The sequence below is a fragment of the Coturnix japonica genome, chromosome 1, assembly GCF_001577835.2.
Source record: "Coturnix japonica isolate 7356 chromosome 1, Coturnix japonica 2.1, whole genome shotgun sequence".
In the NCBI taxonomy this organism is placed as follows: Eukaryota; Metazoa; Chordata; class Aves; order Galliformes; family Phasianidae; genus Coturnix; species Coturnix japonica.
The window spans coordinates 24,608,808-24,634,804 of NC_029516.1; the positions used below are offsets into that span (position 1 = coordinate 24,608,808).

Consider the following 25,997-nt stretch of genomic DNA (forward strand, 5'->3'; position numbering starts at 1 on the left):
TTGTATGGCAAGACAATCCTGAAAAAAAAGAAACAATTTTTTAAGGCTACTACTTGCAACTACTGAGCAAGTAGGCAGAGAGAAGTAGAGATATTTGTGAGTAGAATGATCTCTTACCTCTTTAGAAGATTTCTTAATGAAAACTGTGATACAAAGACTTCATTGGAATCTTTCTTGACTTTACAGCATCACCAGCAAGACACATAGCCTCTGTTTCCCCTTCTCCAGCGGGCAGATCACCAATGAAGGTACTGGCTTTTTGCAAGTCAATTTCCTTTGTGGAACAGATCATATGTTCTGTGGGGTATATCATATGTATTTAATATGTTATTTGAGATTATAATATATTCTTCTTCCATTATATCAGCATTTTTAATCATTATCTTATGCCTGTACAAAATTCATTCACAAGAGTAAATAGCCATAACAATCACAGCAGATCTGAAAATTTTAAAAACTGCAGGTAAGAAATCTAATCTTCACAGTGTCAATAGTAGACCTATGTGCATAATCAAGCTCTCTTGAGTAAGGGGAAAGAGTAGAGAGTGTACAAAATAAATGTAGGAAGTGTTATCTGATCTCCTTGGTCTAGAATGCCATCTCCAGCAGTGGCAGAAGGAAATGAAGAAGGAAATGCACCTGTTGTGCAGCCCATTTCTCTTACTCCTCCAGCATCCAAGCTGCTCTTTTTGGAGTCTCAGAGGGTAACCCTTGCCCCACTAATTTTAATACTCATTGCATCTGCAAGGGGGTTGTGTGAGAAGCTAGAAATAGTTTGAAGCCTGTCAGTAGGAAACATTAAACAGAGGCTGTGAATGAACATAGGTTCTTCTCTAACAGTTCTTCACCTGTAGCAAGAGGGGATCCTTCATTTCTGTTTTGACATATTTGAAGATACTGGTACCCATTTGTTCTGCAACAGCTTATTGGCTAGAAAACTTGACCAGGAAATCTTTGTCTCCAGCAGCATTGCATGGCATCAGTGCACAGCCTGAATATTCCAGGAAAACTTTGCTATTGACAGACAGCTTATTAGTCTCAGGGACAACTTCTGCTAACACATGCAAGCTGAGATAGTTGTACAGTTGGAAATACAGGGGTCAATAACATAGAAGGAGAGCAAATCAAAAAGAGCAAGACTGGTGCTTGAGGCACCGAGGTTAGAGGGCATTCCTGCTGAAGTGATCGATCCCTCAGGTACTCGGTGCACAGCAAATACTACAGATGTGCACATCTCCTGAGGAGGAGGGAAGTGACACTCCAAAAACAGCTCCTTTCTCCTTGAAGTTCTTAATCATAATTCTGCAGTCATTTTCCTCTTTGTTGTCCTATGCACCTGTTAGTTTTCCACTTGTGGCTGCAAAGTGGCTCAGTTTCAAAAGAGAGTAATTGTGCTTGCTATCAAGTGCCCTGTAGTCTTGTTACCATGGAACACCTGCTGAAGTGAGCACTGATGCCAAGTTTCTGATCAAATCCTTACTATGAATCTCTTCAGTAGGATATTGCACAAAAGGTGACCAGCTCTGCCTGTGTTCTCGAATTGACTCATTATTGACAGTTCCTAGAGGTGTTTAAAACTTGTCCTAACCTTTCCCTCTAAAGCCCAGGTGGGATTTAAGCATTTTACAGCCAAACTCTGGATTGCTGCCTGAGAGGAGAAGAATGTTGGCCCAGGAAACTTCTGAGAGTTGCTGGATTTCACTCCAGGCCCTTTGGCGTCTGGACTGTTACTCACTATGATACACAGAGTCTGCAGTGTTGTCAGGAATTAAGTGCTCATTCCTGCTCAGTTGCTAAATTGAAGCAGGCAGGATTTACATGTATTTGTTTGCGTTCTGAATGTCAAAAGCCAAGCCCCTCATTTTTATCTGTAGTCACTTAATCCAAGCGTCTAGTGCTCTTGGAACTTGAACCAGTTACATCATTTACTTGAAAACTTTGACCCCGGATGTTTGTGGGAATAGGAGTGCAGCTGCACTTTTCTTAGACACAGAGGGTTTGAAAATGAAGTGAGTGCTTAATATGCAGGATCTTCACAATGTGTGAAATATCTTCAGCATGCACTGAGGTTGTTGGAAAATTTGCTGTGCTTTTCCGTAGCTCATGTAGCTCAGTTTTTAGTCTGTGTTCCAACTGTAATATGCTGCTGTCTTAGTACAAAACCCACTGATGCAAATGAAGATCTTTCCATTGGCTTCAGTGCGCTGTGTATCCAGACCTAGTAACTGAGATTATCTCAGTGGAATGAAGTCAGTGCAGCCAGCTCTATACGTTTTTGCTCCCTTGCCATCCCCCCCTACCCTTGTTGCACAGCTCACAATTTCATCTAAAGCTGAGCAGCAGGGTGCCAAGCAATCTGATAAGAATTGGGGTCAGAAATTTGTCTTTGATATGATTTCTCCATCCATTTTTCAGCCTGTGCTTGAGACTGTTAAGTCTAGGTTGTCTGATTGCTCTAGTCACAATTAGGTAAGTTGCCAAACTTTCCCAACTTGTAAGGTGTAGTCCAACCTGTTAGAGCAGTAGCTGAACTTGCTCCACTAGAATAGGACTTCTCCGTTGGTGGCTTTACTGTCCCTGCCCTCTGCTTTTTGTCAGTGCTGGTGCTGAGCCCTCAGCTCCCTGGCCCTCACCTTCCCACAGAACCTCATGTCTTCACCCTCCTTTGGGCCCTTGTCCCCGGGGCTGTGATGGTGTTTCGTGTCATGCACAGTGGAACGGTGCGTCCAAAAATCACCTGGGAGATGGGGTTGGGCTGCAGCTAAACCCCACAATATAAATGTGTTTCTGTTGCATGACCATGCACTGAAGTTGTGTGAAAAGCTTTGGAAAATGAATGTTGAAGGAGAGACTGCAGCATCAGCATGGAAGGTGATGCAAGTCCTGTGTTTTGGCATTAGAGGGCAGGACATCACTAGGTACACGCCATGTGTGGGTATGGATTTCACTTAAAAGAACTGGGAAAGCTGAGAGCTCATTTTAAAGGCTTCCAGATTTTTCCAGATAGTAAGATAACAAATACAGTTTTGCTTCCACTTAAATGAATTACTAGCATGAACACTGTTTAGGGTATACTTGGGCACTCCTGAAATGAGTTTTTATTGGTTTCCTACTGAATCTTAATTAAAACTGAGATGCAGCTCTACAGTTACCGAGCCTCAGACCCTGCGCAAGTGCCTCTGTGTGTTTCCAATCCGAGCACCGGAGTGCCCTCCCCAGTTCAGTGCCACTAATTACTCCTCACACCCTTTCTTTTGAGCAGGGCTCTGTGCAGTCATTCACGCCGTCTCCGGTGGAGTACCATTCCTCGGGGCTTATATCCAACTCCCCTGTGCTGTCGGGGAGCTACAGCAGTGGCATCTCTTCGCTCAGCCGATGCAGCACCTCAGAGACATCAGGCTTTGAAAGTCAAGGCAGCGAACCACCAGTTACGGTCCCGAGCTACAGCGTTCCAGAGGAGCCCGTGAGGAAGGAAAGCAAAACCCCGCCGCCTTACAGTGTGTATGAGCGGACTCTGAAGCGCCCCGTCCCTCTACCTCACAGCCTCTCCATCCCACCTGCCGACCCCCCTGCCCTGCCGCCCAAGCCGCAGCTGGGCCGGCCCAGCAACGCGGAGAACAGCAGCAGGAGGACTGAGCCAGCCCCGCGGCCCAGGCCATTGCCACGCAAGGTGTCCCAGCTATGAGGAGACCTTTGGGATCTGATCGCAAGGAGTTCTTTACCATTTAAGGAATCATATTTTTTAAAAATGGTAAAATGCGTTTAGTTAGGCACTTTAATATTTTGCTCACCTTTCCCTTTCAGTAACTTTTAAATGCTTATTGATGTTACGTTGCACATTTTTAAATGAAATTACTAATTTAGGTTGCCAGATGTTATAGGAAGCATGAATGAGAGACTTTTTTTTAATGTCACGGTGGTGAATACTGATAAATGCTTTCCTTTGTACTTTATTTTTATTTAAATATGTAAAGCTAAACCCCTGCAATTCTCACGTGAGCCAGGTAGACGCTTCTGACAAAAAACGTACTGACTGGGTCTTTACTGCTTGAAATAGCAGCACATGCTCTAACCAAGCACTCTGTAGGCTTGAGTGTTTCCACAAGTAGGCGGGAAGTCATTTCTCCCATGCAGTGGATGGGTTAGTTGTTTCAAACGTCCAAGGAAGAATGGATATGATGCAAGTTGTACTGCAGACAGCTGAGCGAGAACATGCTTGGGAATTTTTAAAGCAAACACTTGGTTGCTGTTATTTTTAAAATGGTGAGATGCCTGCGTTTAATTCAGTGTAGAGCACCTTCCTGGTTCCATTAGTGTATTACCGTACCCAGTGCATCCTTTGCTTTTGGAGGTGCTACTGACCTTTATTATTCCAGTTAGTGTCTTTTTGTTTTGTTGGTTCTATTTTTTAAATAAATTGCTAGCGGAGGTCCTCTGCTGCTTTTGAGAGTTCACCCTAAAATATAATCAGCACATCACATGGGTACAAAAACCACATTCCTCTAATCTGATTGCTGGAGTCAGCACTGTGTCATGCCAGGGCGATACACTAAACAAACAAAGTATGAATATGAATTGCTAAATATCTATTAGAAAAATAATAATTCAAAAGCAAGTTCAGAGTTTGTTAACAGTTTTGTAAAAGCCTAGCAGAAATTCCAAACGGCTCTTTGGATGTGTGTGTAGCAGTGCGTCAGGTTGGGGTTCGCTTTTTAGGTCGAGGTCATCACCACCATCTGCTGTAGGAGGACAGTGTTTGGCCTGTGGGCGTACCTTAGCGACTGGCATCTGGAAAGCTAACGCCATGCCACGCCGTAGGGCAAAAAGCACCTTCTGTATGTATTTTTGGTATCCTCTTTCTTTTACTGACCATTTAACACGTGCTTGGGAACAGATGTATGAACTGCATTTTAAATCATGCTGTTAAAGATATTCTCCCTCTTTTGTTGGGAAGCTCATGTTGATTTTAGCTGTGTCTGATTTGTTGATAGCTTAACTGGAAGAAAGTGACCACTTTTTATATTCTCTGAAGCCTTCGGCAGTTATAAGCTGTTGATGGTGGTTATAGAGGTTTTCTATAATAAATGTTTGAGTATTTTTGTACATAATTGGTAAATTTTAATAAGGAGTGTACCATTATGTGAAAAAGAAGCAAACGGTTGTGTATGCAGTAAGATTGTTATAATTATGCCAAATACTTTATGTATGGAAAAAAAGAATATTTGTAAATATGTGCTTTTAACAATAATTCTGCCATATTGACTTTACAATTTTGAATGTCAGAAAAATTAATATATGTTAAAATATTTATGTTTTAGTGAAAGTATTCATAACTTGAAAAGGAACATATGAATTTTAGCTTTGTATCTTGCTGATTTCAAAGCCTGAAATTCCTTGAACTAGCTCTCGCTTTCAACTATAACATTTTTGTGTCTGTAACCACATCATAAAAGGTGCAGAAGGCTCCGTATTTATGCTGGTAGAAAGAAGTAGTATTTGGGGTTTAAATAAGGTGTCACAAGTAGGATAACAAAGCTGCTTTTTTAAAAAAGAAAAAACTATTTTATTTTTTCTTTCCCCATCAGGAGGTTAATGGAGTTTGTTAGGTAGCGCTTGAGCACAGCATCAATCAGTGTTATTTGCTCCTGAAGCCATTTTTGTTTCTGGCAGTGAGCAGAGTTGTTGCATTTATCCTTTGTGTGCATTATGGAAGTCGGCTTGGCAGCACATTTCACGTTACATAGACACGTCGGTTGCTGCATAATGTTCATATTGGAATAAAATGACTAGATTACTCTTTACAGTACACCTTGTTTTCTACAGAACAAGGGGTTGCAATTGTGTTTATCAAGGAGTTTAAGTTCTGACTCTGTCTTGCTAAATCTCCTTTCATTTCTGTTGAATATCTCCTCATAGACCGGGTTTTCTCCCTGTTTGGATCCTTAATAGCTTTGTGAGACAATGTGGAGAGTACTGATCTGCTCTTCTGAACAAGGAGGAATGTAACATTATCTCTGAGAGTTCACTGTAAATTAACCTGCATGAGCACTCTGTTTTTATAACCATGACTTCGCGAATACTCGAGTGATAGCAGATGGTATAAAATTGACAGAGTACTCTGAAACTGAGCTGATGCATTTTCTGCTTAGTCAGTTTTGACAAATTGATTCTGTAGATCAGTTTTTCAATCTGATTTCTTATAAAAACGTAGTATGAGATTTTGTTATGTATGTTGCAATACCCAGAGCTTGAAAACCTAATGTAAATAAAGGTCTCGTTTGAATTTTATGCGTTACTCATAAATATAGTTTGATCACTTTCTAGATGACGGTGGGTAATTTAGAAGCTCATAAAAGCAGACCCAGGAAGACAAATGGCTGCTGCTTCTCAATAGCTTGAACATTAGCCAGCCTATGTGTAATAGCGGAGATGATCATGCATTCTGAATACTGCATTTGAATTGTTGTTATCTCTGTGGTCCAAGAAGCAGCTTCAGCCACACCTGCCTGGCCTGTCAGTGGTGCGGTCCAGGCCCATCTTCCAATGGGTTAACACTAATTTGCTGAGTGTACTCAGTTACCAAGGTCTCAAGCCATAGCCTGTGTACTGAGGGAAGCTAAAGTTAGTGATAATCAGGGTGTTGGGGTGATGCAGATACAGCCCTGCTCATGTGGAACAGGCAGTAGTTATGTGCAAATCCCCTTTGTATGGAAATGGTGCCATGCTGTCCTGCCTGCTGGTCCACATACTCAGATTGTCAGCAGCCTGCAAAAAGCCCAGTGACTGGGCATACTCTTATATGCAGAAGTCAATGCTGGGGGTGTACATGGTGAAAAGCATCTTGTTTTGAGTGTAATTGAGTGTAACTGTGCTTGTACCTGTCACCCATAACAAAGCAGAGCCCCAACAGGCCACTGCTGGAGGGCATGACCTTCTGCTGGGCCCGAGTGCAAGAGCGCTCTGCCTGGAGCCCATCAGATCCTGACCTTCAACCACTCTGTTCCAAACTGTGTAAGAGAAAGCCCTTTCTGTATTTATTTAATGTCTTTGTCTTCTCCCTGTAGTGTTCATTCAGCTTTTGACATGTTTCATGTAGACTTATTTGGTGATAAGCTGCTTTGAATGACATTACTAAAAACTCCTGTGATAAAGCTGCAAAAATTTGCAGCCTTTAGTAATAAGGAAGCTTTAGAGCTGCTTACCTCACGTGTGCTCCATGCAGCAGGATGCAGAGACTCTTCCTAAGTCATAAAATAAAGCTGCTGAAGGAAGAACATTTTTAATTGAATTGTTGGGTAAGGAACTGGGTGTGCTTGTAACGTGTGCTTATGTTTTCACTCTCTCAGGAAGAATAATAGTGAGAGAAATGGACATTGAAGCATCCAATCTATTTCTTTCAGGTCTTGTGGCATGGTTTCATACCAACTTAACTGCTGGCTGAGCTGTAGGGAGCCATAGGGAAGCTGGAAGTCCTAAAAAAATGGTTTCTTATTTTACAAAGGCTTGGTTTGTTTTTCCCCCCATTATCCTATAGCTTTACCAGAGGAGAGATGCCAGAGCACAGAGAACACTGCAGTGAGTTATAAGGGAGAAGAACTTCTAAACCCAAAGCCCTGCCGTTTTTTAAAATAGCTCCCTGGTTGTTGTACACAGTTGTTTTCTTACCCCGTTGTGCACAGCTGATGAGTGTGAACAATGAGCATAACAGTATTTTAGGGAGCAAATTGATGTACAAATTTCATCGGAAATAGTTGCTCTGATAGCTCATAAGCTGCTGGGATTCCTGCTGTATATCTGAATGTTTACATCAGTCATTTACTATTGGTACTCCATCCACTACTGTATTTCAATTTGTTCCATTTGTTTTGCAATGACTTTGTGGAGGGATTCTCTGCATTGCATTCTTGCTTATTTGTGCAGGATTGCTGCTGCTGCTGTTTATCCCTGGCCTTGCTGACCTCCCTTGAAGTGTTTCCTCTTGCTTTCCAAAAGCAAAGCCAACATCAAGGAGCTGCTTCCACCTCTGCCGTGAGCAATGTTCCAGCACAGGCACCTGTCTGCTCCTGGGGGGATGCCCGTGCCCTTAGAACAGCACTGTGGCGGGGCAGTGCCTGTGGAGCACCTCTGGGAGTCTGCAGTCACCAACTCGGTGAGAACTGAAAGACAGGGACTAAACAACTTAATAAGCTGAGGAGGATGGTGTAGGTAATGTCCTGCAGGAACTAAGCCTTGCTCAGGAATAAAACTCAGTCCCAGGTGCCCTTCATCATGTGGGAATCCCATGTGCTTCATTTCCCATTCCTATTCAATTCACAGAAAAAATATTCTAGGTAGATACATGACTACTGTTTTTAAAGAGAGTCACTGTGCATGACATAAGGAAAAACATGCTCCTTTAGTGCAGGGAACAGGGAAATGCTGAACGTATACCCTTCAAACCTTGGCTGACACGGGACCATTGTCTCCAGGCCAGCAGCGCTCAGTGGGTGTGTGCTGCCGAATGGTTTGTCCTTATCCACTGAATGTGGTCAGGCGGAGCCAAAGCAGGGAGTGCTGTAGGACCAGCTGTACACACCAAACTCAGTGCTGGGCCCATTCCTGCCATCTGGTGCAGGAAGTGGATTGCCTGCCTGTTGCTCTCTGAGCAGTTTGGCCACTGTGCTGATGCTGAGATGTTCAGCTGGCCTTTAAATATGGTGCTGCGGTGAGGATGTGATACAACACGCCCTAAGATGCACGCAAAGGCTCATATCAGTGTTGTTAGAAACTAGCTTATGAGGAGCTGGGTGACAGCAGCTGGTGTGGATTGAATTGTGCTCTCACCTGAAGAAAGTAAAAGCCTAACGCTGACCGCTGACTGCAATACACTTCACAGTGAACAAAACACATCAATAAACTCAGCTATTCCTTTTCAGATAGTGAATTAGGAGATGGAGCAACAAATATCACCATGCCGCGCTCTTCCCAAACCATTAAGGATAGCAAAGGAAGATTGTGCATGCTGGGCAGGGGCTTTTTGTGCTGCCAAAGAAAGCATTGGCGCATCGGCAGCCCCCCTCCAAGCCTTGCCTCAGAGCTGAGACGCATCCGTCAATAGCCCTAAAGCTACAGCACGGTGAGATTTTGTAGCTGTGAAACCTGAGCTGCATAGTGATAAGCAGACAGGGCCTGTAGGAGAGCAGGCAGGGAGAAAAGAAGTGTTTTTCAGGTCACAAAGATCTATTTTTCACTTCTGGAACGCTGCTGCTTACTGAGGAGTGTTGGGCTTTTACCATATACTTTAATGTTTTTTTTCTCCTCTGTGTGAAATAATGCTTGGGGGTTGTTTTCTCTGTGTAGCTTTGAATGATGTTGTTGTTCTGCTGTATCTGCAGAGGATGGGGTTTTTGTTGTTTTGGGTTTGCTTTTTTTTTGCCTTTTTTTCTACTCAATGCTTTGCGGAGAAAGGGAAGGACAGAATAAAGATGAACAAAAATGTTGCTCCATGCTAAGTTGTCTTTCAGCTGTGGTGGCTGCATTCTCTGGCTGGCCCTTGATCCCAAGCCTTCGAGGGGGTAATAAGCAGCCCTAAATTGTGAATTTGTTCCTTGTTTGAGTATATATTACAAAGAGAAGAAGAGAGCTGATAGGGTTGCAGAGAGCAGACTGGTTATGAATGCCACCAAGCACCTCTGGCACGTGCTGTGACCACCTCTGGGGTAAGTCAGCTTCCCAGCTGGCATGGGGAGCACAGCTGTGGGTGCCTGCAGGAGCCCCCACCTGCCTGCACGCGCTCCCCACGTGCAAGGGCAAAACAATGGGTGAGCTCCATTCTGCTGGGCAAAGTGTGCTTGTGAGTGTGCTCCTGCCATGTAAGGCAATGATAGGCTGCAGGGAGCTCCAGCACCGTAAAGAACACAGAAACAGCTAGTATGACAAAAAAGTCATAAGTCACTGTGCTCCTTTGGTATTATTGTTCCCATGGAAATGGTCTGGGAAAAGCAAATAATAATGGTCTGGAAAAAAAGAAATAATAACCCTATACTGACTTAGCTTGAGAACTTGGGAAACTTGGGAGATTTTGTGAATTCTCTTATTGAGCCATTTCTTTCTCAGTGCTGTTTCTGCTGAAGGCATTATCAGCCCATCTTGCAGGCACAGCTCTTGGCACATTGCTGGCCAAGTGCGGGTGCAGCGGGGTGCCATGCCATCAGTCCCTGCTGCCCACATGCAGGATGCATCCCATGCTGAGCACCAGAACAGCAATGGGCCTGGTGTGCACTGGGAGCAACAGCAGCAGTGACGCAGATGGCAGGGTCAGCTGTCAACCACACTTACCTCACTGAACACTTCACACAGACAGTCAGGTAACAATAAAAAAGACATCTGGCAGACACTCCACCTGCTCGTAACTGATCATCGCTAATAAACCTGTTCCAGAACATGCTGCCAACATCTCAGCTATGACCACATAACTCAAGGTAATTAGCAAAAGGCAATTGCTGAAATGAGCTGCTTTCGTTGGCTGAGTGAAGGAACCAACACCATGGTTGCTGTTGACAGAATGAAAGCTGTTTTGTGCAGGTTTACTGAGCTGGCTAAGCAGCAGGCTGGTTTGCTGGCTTGTTTTTTCTCTGATGATTTGTGTATTGTGGAATATAGGGCCATAATGGCTTTATTTTTAGAAATGGCGATTACACATAATGAATAAATACCGCAGCTCGATCAACCTGAGCTTACTCTGGAAACCACAACTTCATGGCTGATTTTTACCTCGGCAATGGACAGGAGTTTACCACCAAAATGAAAAATAGACTCGGTTTAAACCATATTGTGAATATATTATTGACAGATTTAAAACAATAAATGAGCCATGCATAGACTTGTTTGTGCTGTATGACCACCGCGCTTTGCCTCTCTCCCATCCTCACTGTGAGAGCTGCTGTAAAACTGGAGTGCTGTAAGGTGGGTGAGTGCTCATGGTGCACCAGGACCAGTTTGGAGCTGACAAATTGCTGTGGCTCTCCTTGGGCCCCACAGTTGAGTAAGTGCCTATTAAATGATGCTTCCCTGCAGTGTGGACAGAACAGCTCAGTGCAAGCTAATGGACAAGCTCCCACCCCTAAGGATGCTTTCTGGTGGGAAATCTTGGCACAGAAGGGCTAGAAAATAGTGACCAAACACCAACAAATCAGAATAACTGAAAACAGACTCCACAGGGGGAGATGCAACCTGGTGATCGGGTCATTCAGATTCACACTCTGCTGTATGAATGCTCAGCACCCATGGAAGAATGTTGCAGGTAATACTCAGGTCAAAGAGACTTGGGGTTCTTCAAAAGGGGGTTATATTTTGCACAGGCATGCTGAGATGGGACTTGGAGGGCTCTTTATTTGTTGCCTTTTCTAACTGTGTTTGGAATAAACAGCAGAGGTTGGCGGTGGAGATGAAGGTGTTAGGAGGATGTGGAGAGCAATAGCTTCTTGTTATTTTAATCACCTCGTAACATTATTCAAGCAAAAACAGTTTCCCAGTGCTTGTATTCTCAGTTCTTGTGTTTGTTTGTCTCTTAAGACTAAGGAGTGTTTTATACGTAGTGTTTTATTCTTAAGGATTTTTTTTATTGTAAGATTATGCATTATGCAAATATGAATAACTGCTCATTATTATTTTGCCTAATTGGAATTCTTTGTTCAATCTGAACAAAAAGTACTTAAACTTCAGGATTGGTTCGCTGAAATATTTTCATTCTAGGCAAACTGCAACCTGCATCATTTTCTTTACATTCCTTCCTCTGAGATCACTGCATCTAGTAGGAGTATGAATAATGTCTATAAGATCTGGAGCATGCTCAGGGTGAAGGTGGAAGCTCTTTAAACCATTTACAATCAAACAGTTCAGAGGCAATCATCTTGAATAGATTAGTCCTGAAATGCTCTCAATGTGGCAGAGAATTGGAGAAATAAAACTGCAATTACTGTGCAGTTGTGTTCTATTTCTGTAATGTGTTTTGAAATCGGGAAGCTACACATCAGAACCCTTTTTGATATACAACACACAATTAGGAGAAAAGCAAAATATAATCTGAACTCTATCTAAGCTGCCAGAAATAAATGATAGCAACACGACACATTACAATCTGCTGTTGTTTTTTTGTTTGTTCATTTTTGGTTTTGTCTCTGGTGTACCAAAATCTTCTGTATCTTCTAGATTGAATAATTACCAATGAAGGATAACAAGCATTACTGGAAAATACATCTTTCAATCCAGCTGAATGATTACTCTTGTTTTCAATACTCTGAAAAATACAGGATTTCAACGTCATTCAGATGCTGTTACACAGATTTTGGTGTACTTAACTCCCAATTTGCAAGAACCAAGTCAATACTGAACAATGTTCTCCCTTCAACCCCATGTTCAGAGAACTGTTTACCTTCCCATGCTGGTTTCAAGCCAAAATATATAAAAAGAAATGAAAAAGCACACTCAAATCAAATTAAACCAATAACACCCAAATCCCCTATGATCTGATCTCTAAACAAAGAGAAAATATTTTTAGAGTTATCTCCCTTTAATGTAGATGTTGCCTGCACACTCACAGGCATACTGCTAGGGTCAGTTTTTCCTGATAGAGGAGACAGCTTGTGTCACCTAATCACCAAAGTTGGAAAAGACCTCTAAGATCACCCAGGCCAACCGTGTGTGTATCCCTGTACCTACTTTAAAGTCCTCCCTCCTCTCCCTCAAGTTTCAGAGCCTCAGACCTATCAGTCACCTACTTACCTCCTGAGCTGTCTTCTCACTGAAGCTGCACTGGAGCTTTATGCATATGATTTCCATTGTGTTCCATAAAATATGGGAATTTTAATCTGACATTTGATTTTAGTTCATGCTATAATCTCTGTGCATCATATGAAAGAGTGCTTTATAGCTGATGCAAAGCAAGTGGAAGTTCAAGGTGTTCAGGAAACAAGCTCTTGCCTCACTTTTGAAACAAGCCATATAATGAAGGTTTCCTATCGTTATACTAACTGCAGAGAATATTCATGATACTTTGAAAAACTGTATAGTACTTGCAGAAGATAGATATGTTCTTTCATGTCTTTTATTTCTTTTTTTTTTTTTTCTTTTGACTTGTTCAGTGTTTGCAAAGTGCATTATTTTTTATTATGAATAAGTACTTTGCTGTATGCCAAAAGCTTCAGTGTTCACATTTAATGTTTCAGAGGTTGTTTTTTCCTCTGTTCTTAACTCCTACTGTTAAGGTCTTGGGCACCTGGAGAAGTGAAATTATGAATTCTTAATGCAAAACACCTCCATTTCAAGAGGCAGAGTTTGTACTATGGCTGTTACAAAACTGAAGTCAGTTACTCAGATCTGTAAGGGCAACTTACGTACATTCAGTGGAGTTACTTTGGATTTAAAGCAATGTAATTTAAGACAGAATAACGTCTAATCCATAGACAGCTAGTGTTTGGACTGAACATATTGAATTTAAGTGAATATGCACAATACATCAAATGCCATAGACTTAAAGGGATACAGGTATCCAGCTGACACTAAGGTATGCAGTTATCCAAAATCTTCAGATATGAGCTTTGAAAAGACAAGGGCTCAACTCACATTCTCTTCTTTATTGATTCTTAAAAGGTTGCAGGAACATACATCTTTGCTTAACCATTCTGTAGATTTTCAATCACCCTGAACTGAGGCATGCCAAATAGGTAAGCATTTGGCTTGCATGCTGTGTTCAACATGACAGAGACTTCATGGCCTTCCTCCACCATCAGAACATGAACCCCTCTGACACTGTACAGTCTGATGGCTAATGCACTCAGACGCTGTGTGGCTGATCCAGATGTAGTTTCCAGGTTAGTCTTTGGACTCTGTTGGAGACTACAACATTGCAGTTGCATCTGTGTAAACGTACCACAGCTGATTGTCAACACACAGTGTAGATGTAGGCCCTTCCCAAATTTCATGTTACATATTATGTAGAACTAATTACGTTAGTATTTGTATGCATTTGTTAACCTTATCTGTAATACACTTTAATTACATTAAATGTTAGTTAGATGTTAGGGATGCAGATTTCCAAACTAAATCCAGGTGAATGTCAAAACCACCAGAACACAGTGATGTCTTTGTTCTTTCTCAGCTCATGTCCTGTCCTGCCCTGATGGTTGGTTGCTGTATGAGCAGTGTACACAACCTGTCATTTCTGTCACCTCCAGCTTCCCAGCACATGCAAATACTCTCTCTCACAGGCTGCTCACCCAAGGTAGAGCTCTGCTTCCTTGACATAAGCAGCAATTTACTGTAGCATCAAACACAGCATGACTCCATTCATGTGTTTCTCTGGGGAGCAGGAAACTGTGACTCCATACCTGTCTCTGGTCTGCTCAGACAATTTCATTTTTCATTTAATAGTCAAAATGTGGAAGGAGAAAATGAGCCCTGTAAGCATAAACGGTGAACACACAAATAAAAGCTTATTGGAAATGACCAATGAGTGCCATCGTAACTAATTTTAATGCAATATCTGAAGACATTGAAAATACTGCCTTCATTTGTCCAGGTAAGAAAAAATGTGAATATCATACGTGCTGGAAAATGCTGGAAAAGCTTCAGGATCATCTCCACTAATTTCCCTAACTTCTATCACTAACTTCTGCCATTTTTAGATTCCTGGGGAACTTGCTGTGAGATTCATCCTAAATGCAGGAATGTAAAGATTAAAGCCCCCAGATGAGTTATTCTAGAAAACGCTTAAAAATGTGTGCAATCAAAATCAGAGGCTCTTTCTCAGTACTGAAAGAAAAATCTTGTGTCGTGTCTTAAGTGGCTTTAAAGCTGAGTGATGGGATCTGAAATCTGGCATAGCAATAGATGGCTACATTAGGCTTGCCTGATTTATGTGCCCTTGGAAACTACATACAGCACAGATTACTGGTGAGCTTATGAAAGAATGCAGTTCAGGATGGAGACAGAAGCTGCAGCCAGAAAGTAAAAAGTGAGACAAATTCCCAACTGCTCCACCATCTTCTTCACCTGTTGCTGCCCTTCAGCGAGGTCAGGGTTAGTACAGAGGAATTTGCTTGCCTGCCTACAGTACTCCCTTCATGAAGTTTGGATGGACCATGGTGTGTTGGGTGGACAAAAGTGGTCAGGGAGATGAACATCCAAGTAATTTATATGAATAAATGTTACCATAACGTATACATCAAGATATGTATACATTTGTATGTAAAGATACTAAGGGAGCAGACAAGAAGAGGCCCAAACCCATCCAGTTAGCATAAGCTGTATAACCACCATTACTTCAGATATCCTCATCTAAACTCGTTAGCTTTCAGAATGAGTGTTTTACAAAATTGGTCCCTAAGGGCTCAAAACTTCATTCCAAAGAACACATAATGTGCCTCAGGGGGGTGAGTTTAGGCTATAAAGTTGAGAGTTGCCTCCTGCAAAGAATCACAGGATGAGTTTTATGAGAGTGGGTGGTTCGAGTGCTTGCCAACCTGATTCGGTTTTGGAAAGCATTGGCTTTGTTGTCAGAACCTCAGAGGCTTGCTCCAGCAGGCAATTTTAGAACATGCACTGAGCACTCTGTGGTAGGAGCTGTGCAAACTCAGGAGTAAGTCAATATTTTCTTTACCCCCTAAGTAATAGCGATCACTGTTTCCTCTGTATGTGGGGTCAGACAGCATGTTCAGCCTGGGATACATGGATCAGCCTGGGAATTTCTGGGCTCCAGAGACTGAAACAGTGAGAAGGAAACTGGGATCAAGCTTTTCTGCCTCGTAGTAGATTTTTCTGATTACATGATGCCTACAGATTAAATGCTGCTGCTTTAAAACACATAGCCATGCTTATACCTTGTGAGAACCCCAGTCCTTTAGGGCAAATGTAAATCATGCTCTGACAATTCATATCAGATTTGGTGGGAACTAAAAAGGCTGCTCTGCTCAGGGCCTGATTTAGGTACGTGCAGCCATAGTTCCATGCTCACAGGGAAGCAGGCTTGCACAATGGATTTGCAGGTGAAATGAGGAATTATCAACAAGGTTACACAACAGCTGAGCAGCAGGTTTTGGACCATAACTCTGGATTTAAGTGTCTCAATTTTGCATCTGATGCCTTAGCCCTTTATTGGCTCTAACTTCATGCGTCTGGAAGAGATTTTTCCCGTGGGAGGTTTAGAAGTGGAGCTCTAAAAGCGCAGTTAGCTGTTCTTCAGAGATTATGGATATAGAAGGTGCTGATCTAACTTAAAGAACATTTTAACACAGTTTGTTCTATACAATTAGAAGTAAAAATTGATTCAGCAAACAAGATGTGCTCTGCACACAGTGACCCAACAACCGGTAATAAAAGTGTCCCAAATTCTTACTAAATAGAGGCAAATCAAGATGCCAATTGCTCTTAACAGTGACACCCACTGTTTTCCTGTAACACTGTGCCATGTACTTTTAAAGAATATATTAGTAAGGAATGTGCTACGTATTCTAAATCACAAGGCAGGGAAAAATAAGTGTAATTCCATGTAGCATTAGTAAAGAAAACCTTTCAAGTATGATTTGATATTGTGCCTGCTGGTGCCATGCTGCTGATGGGGAACTAATTGTATGTGCCACGCCACCTCATGCTTGCCTGTGAGAGCATTGTGATACCTGGCATTGTGTGCTCGCTCTTGTGCAGAAAACAATGATATCGTGTATGTGCTGCTGACTGTGGTGGTGGGGGTGAACGTGAGACAAAAGAGGGAGAAACTGTTGCCATCCTCTTGAAAGTGCTGCACTTAGGGTATGTGTCCATTCGGTAATGGCACAGGAGTTTATTCGCAGCAGGCTTTTGTAATTACGCAGCTTAATTATTCCTGCCTATAATAAATAGCTCTTTGTTTCTGCCATTGTCTTTCATATTCACCCACATTCTCTATTATATTTCTGCTTGCTTGTCCCCCAGTTGCCCCCTACCATTTCCTCCAGTTTCCTACTTGCCATTTCAATACATTCAGCCATTCACGCCTCATTTTAATTTCCTCATGCCTCCGCTGCTCTGCCTTTCTGTCTCAGCAGCTCTCAGCCTGCTCTCCATTTCCGCTCCCACTCTCATTTAAAACCATTCATGCTGCTTTTACTTAATGCAGTATAATTAAGGGTAGAGTTTTTCAGAGGGAAAACTATGCCACTTTTCACAGACCAGAATGGAATATTTGACAGAATGATACTGAGTTTTATGAACGCACAATGAAGTTCTGAGGACGAGGCATGCAATGTCCTCTTTTTATTGGTGTGGATCATATCTGTGTTTGCTTGAGGACTATCCTGAGGCCATTGTCAACTACAGATCTGTCTGTATTAAAAAAAAAAAAAAAAAAAAAAAAAAAAAAAAAAAAAAAAAAAAAAAAAAAAAAAAAAAAAAGAAAAAAAAAAAAGAAAAAAAAAGAAAAACAAAGCTGCAGAGACGGAAGAATAGAACCAAGGGAAAGAACTGGCTTTGGTTTGCTTGGTAAAATCACTAAAAAACAAAGTATTTTGTAATCATTTGTGTACAAACATAGATAATAAGATTAGTACTTTGTTTTTTTTTTCTACGGTCACTCCTTCTCCAACACTTCTGGCACACCTTTGAGGCTAAATTTCTTGGCCTTCTGATACTGCTTAGCTCATGGAGCATCTCCTTTGGCACCCTGACAGTTGTGAGGATAAAGATGGAAACCTGGAAGCACTCAGCTTTGCAGGGCAGCTGTTTACCATGCAGTTGACTGGATGACTCTTTAGGGTCCCCTGGATCTACATAAATCTGCTAATGCAGATCCTGAATAGTTGTGCAGCTTGACATGTCCTACCATGCGCCTTTGTTACCCTTGGATTATCAGACATGGCATCAATCATTACAAACCAGGGCACAAGCAACACACACAGGGCCTTATGTTCAACCACACGGTGACTCTGTAAACCAAAAGGACCATAACCTGGGGCCCCACCTGAGCCTGTCAGGATGCCAGTCCTTCCCCTGTATACAGCTGTCATAAAACAACAAATTTCATTGAATCTAGAAGCACTGTGAAGAAATCACTGCTTGGATGGCCCACAGTGTTCACGGAGAAAGGAAACAGAATGCCTGGGCCATCTGCTCATGGTGATGGCAGAGGAGGTTTTCCAAGAAGTTCTTGATAATGAAGTGACTGATATTATGAAATAGTCATGCTAATGATTGCCAGTGATAGTGGTGGAGTGTAAATAAAAACCCCTTCATTTTCCAGAAGAAAACATAAAGGAAAAGGAGGACATTCAGGCATTAAGCCTTGATATCATCAGTGAATGTGTCTCTGAAGCTTCTGGCATAACCGTGTATTTGCAAAGTGCCTTAGCCCAAGCTTATGACTGCCAGTGTCCAGCCTCTCCACCAAGCACTGGGCTGCCATTTTCACAGAGCAGCTGCACCTCTAAACTCCCTGGCTAATGGATTTGGACTTCCCAGATGATCTGCTCTGAGTCTCAAGCTGGAGTTATCAGGGAGAGCAGATGCAGAGAACTGGCACATTTATTTTTGGATCGTCTCATTTTGAGTGGAGGCTGGGAGGGTCTTTCTGATGTATTTCCAGAGAGCATAGTATAAATGGCTTTGATGCATTTGCTGCCTGACAGAAATCAAACATACTCCATGTTTGCAACCTTATGCTAATGCCTTCACTGATGACAATGGGCTAATTAGAACAGCATCAAAACAATGTGATCTTCAGCACTGCAGTACTTAAACACAGGAACTGGACCCTGCATGCACACTAAATACACCATCAGCTACCTGCCTTGACTCTGTGCATCCACAGTACACGATCTACATGAGCTCCACCCCATGCTTTTGTTCCTCACAGGCTTGTCTATACAGAAGAACAGCACCAGTTGCTCACAGCTGTCCTTGACTTTCATACTCCAATACACAGAACTTTGAATTTTTCTTGTCATTTGTGCCTTATTTGAGCCCTACTCCACAATATGGAAGTTATCTCTCTCAAACCACAGTAACTCACGCTGCTCCTCCAAACAGTTCAGGCTGACTTGTCACTGGACCTGACTCTCTCCCAGAGAGATATGTAGCAGTACAGGTGTCAGCACCTGTTAGGTTCCCTGGGAAGATATCCTAGTTTAGAAAGGAATGCAGGGGAATAACTTTATTAGTCTGGACAGTGACAAGCATCTGCAGTATCCTTGACATCAACAGCCCTCTGCTCAGTCAAAAGCTCTGGAAGCAGTCTGTGAGGCTGGTGAAGTTAAAGACCTATGGGTCAAGTGACTAACAAGCAAGATTTTGCATGAGATAGGTAGAAGAAGCTCCGATTTTGGTTAAATTTTCTTCACTGAAGTTAACATTGTACAGAAAGAAGTCTTTTTCAACCTCTGATATGGCATTTTACAAAGAGCAGAGGTCAACATCTCAAATTGGAATTCTAGTCCTAGAATAATAAGACAATTAGATCCCATTTTTTTTCATCACATGTATTCTTATGGTCATGTGTTGATGTTATAAAGCCAGCCCAGATTATGACCCTTGTTTCCTTTCAAGTATTTTGCACCTGTGCATTATTCCACCCAGGAGTTGTAGACAAATCCAGCCTGAATAGACTTTGTAAGACTGGAAATGTTAATGCTTAAATAAAAGCATCAGTGTTCCAGGAATGTGTGGTTGTTCTTGTGTTTGTATCAGTGATAAGGAGATACCTATCTGAAAATACGTACTAGCAAGTAACTCTGAAGACTTTAGCTTATCCCCTTTCAGTCCTCAGTATTCTTGCTCACTCTCATGTTTGTTGCAGTGAAGCAAATACAGCTGGGTAACTAATTTGGGGCTAGCACAAATTTCTACCATTTCACAACATAGAGAAGTGTCAGTGACATAAGTATATTTTTAAACACTGCAATGCACATATTTTCTCTAGAAACTGGATCTTCAGGCATGTTCCTAGCCCTGTTTTTCATGAGAGCTTCAAGAGCTCCCTGCTTATTTGATACCCTTAGATATGAAGACTTGGGCCAGTGACATCTGTTCAACTTGCAGCAAGCTAATAACTTTTCAGAAGATAATTAGCAGCTTCAAGACTCATACACAGGAAAGACGTAAGAATTCAGAGCATGCAGTACAACCTAGCTCTGGCCTACCTGTCAGGAGGCCAGGAATCTGGCATACATCAGGTTGATGCATTTAACATTGGCATTTTAAACTGATGCCAAATAAAGAAGTGAGAGGCTGTTTTCAGTGCAAGGAGAAAGAAAAAAACTCCAGCCCCGGCTGCCTGGTGCAGCTGAGCTGCTCCTGTTGTTAAGGTAACAGGGGGAGATGTCTGCTGCAGTGGGAAAGGGTCAAGGAATTTGTCTGAAAGATTGAAGCCATGTGGTAGGGAGAAAGAAAAGAAATTGTTGCCGGGACAGATGTGTCAGCAGTCACTGATCTGAGGAGGAAAGAGGAGGCAGCCCTATGTAGATGCACATTCCTGTGCCACATCCACCTCTTTGAGACATATTCCTGTAGAGCTAATGATGTGCCAGAACTCACTGCAGACCTGTCTGTACTGTATGGGGTGAGCAAAGTGCTTGTGTAGACAAGGTAGACATTAGCAGGCTGAAGTGCTGCTGGCGTTACTGTGACCTCCCAGCAGGCACGGTTCACCCACAGTGATCGCAAAGACCCAGAGTGCTGATTATAATGGTCATTACTATCTCGTTAGTAAACAGAAGAAAAAAAATAATGACCTCTGCCTCAACCTCTAAGCAAGCTGGGCATGCTGTGCCATCTTGACCTCAGTGATGCTTTTTGTCATAAAATAGTATGTGGTTTTACATCAGTGTTACAGAAACTGCAGAAGCTGCTTTTTATTAAGCAGCTGTGCTGCGTATCTCTGTATGAAACTGGAATGGCCACTTTCCAGTGTGCAGGCCTGTCCTTTCACCTTTCCATCACCAGTGCAGGTATCAGCTTCTACCATCAGCCATGAGTTAGCTTACTAGTGGGTTCTCTCTTCCCTGCATGTTGGCATGGATATTTATGGTACCTAAGCTGAACTGCTGAGATGCAGCAGGCATATGATTAAATAACCTCAGCCAAATTTGACAGTCTGCCTGAATGGCTGTGGCTTGAGGAGGTCTGTGGTTGGCTCTAGTGGGGGAAGGAAACTCCTGAAATGAGCTTGTTTGACTCACACCTGGCTGTTAGTGAAGTGCCTTGATGCTTCCCTTGCCCAAGCCCCAGAGGATCAATTTATTACATCATGTTGAAGTCATGCTTCCACATATGCTAAAAGCCACAGGCATATTTTCCTGTGAAGGGCAACATGCAGGATCTTGAGTCTGAATGCAAAGAAGACAGTGGTGTTTCTTGAGACCTAAGGGAGTCTTGTCAAGTATCAAAGGTCACAGGAGCTCAGTTTAATACCTGAGGGCACTGAATCCTTGTGGATTGTACTGTGGACATGGATTGTACTGTGGACTCCTTGTACTGTGGACATGGGCAGCTGGGTGTTGCCCACCTAATCACTCTCCTGTTCCTCCTCAAAACCAGTGTGACCAGACACTGCCACTTTATTTATTTATTTTATTTATTTATTTTTTTTTTAAGATGTAGTACAGAGAACAGGTGACAGGAAGGTTTTTCATTGTTATTGTTTGTTGTTGGTAGCTTGTTCATTGCAGGGTGGAAACCAGACACTCGAGGAAACTGTTATAGTAAATATGTTACAGACTAAATGTAAGATACATAGTAATACTTTCCGAATGGAGACACCAGCACTACAGGTCTAGGAGATATTCCTACTTCTTAATAGGTCAGCTAAAACACGGGTGGAGAGACTTGGAGGCAATCTGAGTGTAAACTCTTGCAAACCACACTGCTCTGCTAAGCCGCACAGAACAAATATCAGTAGGTAAACCAGGACTAGAAAAAGCAAAGGAAAAACACGTGTAAGAATATTGACTCTTTATAGGGACATTTATTGTGCTTGCTAGAAACAAAGCTAAAATAAACCAGGCAACAAACTTCCAAGGCACCTTTGCACATAGCACTGCTTAAAAACATCACTTCCCAGGAATGAAGCTGTATAAAATTTCTCCTGCTGTACCTCTTGGCTGAAGGTGTTGAACACAGTTATTATTCTCCCTGATGAAAAAGGACGAGGTGGGGGAGGACTGAGAAATGAACAGAAAACTCTTGTAAACAAGCTGAGAGTGGTCACTTGTACTGTTACAGTTCGGATAAACACAGGTAATTTCTTAACCCATTATCGGAGATAGATAGTGACAGGACTGTTCCTGATTAAGGTTTCATTGGATACTAATTTTTAATGAAATCTGAATTGCAAAAGATTTCACAAAGCTCTTCCTAGTCTGGTCAAACAGGTAAGGAATAAAACAAAGGGTAAAAAAGCCTCAACATCCTGCTCTCAACGGAGTATTATGGGAAACATGTAAATAAAGAAAACAAATCAGTGCACAGTTCATGCTTCATCAATTGCCTAACAACTTGCAACCAGTTAATTACACACCTTTAAAATGCATGTACAGGATAAATGATTCAGAAATAAGCCTCAATAGTGAGAAAGAACAGCAAAGAAGTACTGATTCCACTAAGGAAATTTAACCCCTTCGCTGTGACAATGCTGAAAGAAAGTATTGTTTGTAATAGCTGGTTTATGCTATTTGCTAAATATTCAGAAATATTAAAGTAACTCAACCTCGTGCAGCACCTGCAACTAAGCCCTGCAGCTACTCTGACCCTCCTGTTACCCCCCATCCACCTCCAGCAACCCCAGCACACAACACCAGAGAGGGCCTTTGAGAATGATCAGAGCACCTCCTCTATGAAGACAGGCTGAGGGAGCTGGGCTCGCTCTGCCTGGGGAGCAAAAGACTGTGGAACCTCACTGCAGCCTCCCAGTATTTAAATTGAGCTTATCAACGGGGGGGGTAACCAAATTTTTACACAGGTAGGTAGTGATAAGGAATGGCTTTAAACTGAAAGAGCAGTTTTACGTTAGATGATAGAAGGGAATACTCAGAATGAAGAGCTGACACAGCTGCCCAGAGAAGCTGCCCCATCGCTGGAGGTGTTCAGCGCCAGGCTGGATGGGGCCCTGTGCAGCCTGAGCTGGAGGGTGGCAACCAGATCATAGCAGGGTCTGGAACTGGATGACCTTGTGTGTGCTTATGAACCCTGAATGGGGTGCCTATTTTCTCCTGAATACATATGAACTGTTCTGAAAACCCTCCTGCTTCAGACCATGGTGACACCTGCCCTTGTTGAAAATAAAGAAGGCTCTAAGGGAGCCCGCCGCCATTTCGTGGGTCGCGGCCCAGCTGCCGCCCGCCCCAGCGGGACCAGCGCCCGGCGCCGCCGTGTGCCCACGTGACCGAGCCCGGCCGGGTGAGCACTACGAGGAGCCCCCAGCGGCGCGGCGGAGCAGCTCCATTTCCCCAGCCCCGCAGAGCGGAGCAGCAACGCGAGAAGGTGAGCGGGAGGCGGAGTGCGGCCACGTAAGCGCAGAAAGACGGAGCGGCGGGGGAATAGCGGGGAGGGGAGCGCGGGGACAGCAGGCCGGCGGAGGAACGGGCCGCCTCGGGCGGGCGGGCAGGCGCCGCGGCACAGCGCACATCTCGCACCGCCCCTCTGCTCTGCTCCACCCCTCGGGCGGTCGTTGGGCGGTAGCGGGAGGCTGGAGATTGCTACATTGTCTTTTTTATATTACAAAGTGGGATGAGATTGGTCAAACAGAGCTGTCAGAGCTAATGATGTGAGCTGTTGCTCGCTGTGTGCTCTCGTTTTCAGTGTTGATGTGTGGGAGCAGGAAGCCGTGGCTGTGCTGTGCGGGATACACGTGAGCAGCTTTGCGCTGCGGTAACGTGGAGGCTTGGAAATGACTTGTTGCTCGCTTCCCACATCACTGTGCACCTGATAGCTACCCGAGTGGTTAGGCCCTGGAACAGGCTGCCCAGGGAGGTTGTGGATGCCCCATCCTTGGAGGTGTTCAAGGCCAGGTTGGACGGGACCCTGGGCAACCTGATCTAGTAAAGGTGTATGTTTGGTGGCCCTGCCAGGCAGGGGGGTTGGAACTACATGATCCTTGAGGTCCCTTCCAACCCGGGTCATTCTGTGATTCTGTGATTCTCTCTTGATTGAGCGGCTTTCCCGTTAACCAACATCCCGAACGCTCTGAGGGTAATTACTCTGTTGGATTATACTCTAGTGTGGTGTCACTTAAAAGTGTAGGCTTTTCTATGCTTGGCGTTAGTCCTTCAGTCAGTTCTGCTGTGCAGAGGCCATCGTCCTTTTTGTATTTGGAGACCTCCTCTTGTTTGAGGACAGCCTGAGGGAGCTGAGGCTGTTCAGCCTGGAGAAGTGAAGGATGCGAGGTGACCTGAAAGCAGCCTTTCAATATCCACAGGGGAGATACAGGAAAGAAAGGGACAGACTCTGCAGCAGGGTCTGTGGTGATGGAACAAGGGGAAATGGCTTCAAGATTACAGAAGGTAGATTTAGGTTAGATATAAGGAAGAAATCTTTTTCAGTGAGTGTGTTGAGGCACTGGAACAGGTTGCCAGTTGGTGCCCCATCATAAACAGGTGCCCCATCCCTTAAGACTTAGAAGGAGAAACTGGATCAGGCCTTGGGCAACCTGATCTAGCTATGGTGTTCCTGCTCATTGCAGGGGAGTTGGACTAGATGGCCTTCCGAAGTCCCTTCCAACTCCAGGGATTCTATGCTTTTGTGATTCTACGGAGTCTTGAAGTGCTGGAGATACCGGATACTGAGTTGTATGAACAATATATTGCTCTATGAATGGGATTTAGTACTCTTTTAAATGGGTATTTTCTTCAACTATTATTTAGAGTCCTAGCTTCAAGGGGAATGACCCAGTGGATAACCTTTCTCTGGCTTTGAGAAAGTTTATAGTAGAAATAAATGAATGTGCAAACGTCAAAAGAACCTTTTTACTTTATTCATGTGCCAAGGCTCTACAACGCTTTTTCTGTTCATTTTTTAGTAAAGTGAATAATGATATACTCCTCAATGATTGGTTTTAGTTGAGCTGTTTTGTTTGTTTGTTTTTTTTCCTTAGAGCTGAGAAATTTATGTGGCAGTTGAACTTGTCACAAATCCCAGAGTCAGAATCAATATGGTGGTGAATGGTTGTTACTGAGTAGGCTGGATACCCTTGTAGAAAGTCCCACAGTGACCTCTAATGTTCAAGGATAAAACCTAAGTTGATAAAATAAAGGAAGTTATTTTTCAAGGGCACAATTTTGTGTATTAGTTTGTACATTTAGTGCATTTACCACAGACAGGGTAGGTATTTGGTCCATCAGACCTTAGTGCTTATAGATATACTATACTTCAGAGTCAGTTCTAAGTCTCCCTTGTTTTGAACAAGTATGGTTTAAATATTAGTATCTTAGAAGCTTGAGTAATTCATCTAGACTAGGCTTCCCCATCATGTACTAACCTTACTTCTAAATTCAAATGGAAAAATGTACAGAAGAGTTTCTTTTTAAGATATCCGTGTTTTAAGTTGAATACTTTTATTCTCCTTTGGCTGCTTACTTGATGTTATAGAAATACTTTATTCCTTTTTGGTTAAAGCTAAGTATTGACCGTCTTTCTTTCCCCTAGAGTTTGGTTCAGGAAAACCATGATTAAGTGGGGTAACAGTTCTGCAGTACTTGAAAGAATACAGCGATTTGAGTAGAGAAATGTGCAAATGAGTTTAAAATCAAAGGTTGTACTGTGATTTGCTGTAAATATGATTTCTAAATTTAGTCTGTTTAGAGGCAACACCATTTGTGCAGTCTGCCTGAGACCAAAACATAGCAGCAGCTGGTTGCAAAGGACTCTTCAAATCAATTTATAAAATTAACTTATTTTGCGTGCATTGAATCTTTACATCAAAAGGCAACGTGGCACATTTACTTCATACACATTATGTTGTTCACTTAAGCGTGTTTGAGAACTGAAGTACCCCAGTACTT

General features: G+C 42.9%; 2 protein-coding genes across 9 annotated transcripts in view; both read left to right on the top strand.

The window, feature by feature from the left end:
• The window catches only part of DOCK4 (dedicator of cytokinesis 4), a 234,356-nt gene extending 228,068 nt beyond the window's left edge, over positions 1-6,288 (top strand). For all 5 annotated transcript variants that reach the window (XM_015854108.1, XM_015854118.2, XM_015854089.2 and 2 more), the window contains 2 exons: positions 187-248; positions 3,263-6,288. In XM_015854108.1, coding sequence (XP_015709594.1) covers positions 187-248; positions 3,263-3,685 — 485 coding nt within the window. In that variant the 3' untranslated portion in view covers positions 3,686-6,288. The remainder of the gene's footprint in view (positions 1-186; positions 249-3,262) is intronic.
• A 17,094-nt stretch (positions 6,289-23,382) lies between these two features.
• The window catches only part of IMMP2L (inner mitochondrial membrane peptidase subunit 2), a 429,096-nt gene continuing 426,481 nt past the window's right edge, over positions 23,383-25,997 (top strand). For 3 of the 4 annotated variants that reach the window (XM_015854156.2, XM_032443055.1, XM_032443054.1), the window contains exon 1: positions 23,383-23,481. The gene's annotated coding sequence lies outside the window, so the exon portion shown is untranslated. Of the gene's footprint in view, positions 23,508-25,997 lie in introns of all 4 variants that reach the window. The other variant, XM_015854164.2, reaches the window with a different exon arrangement.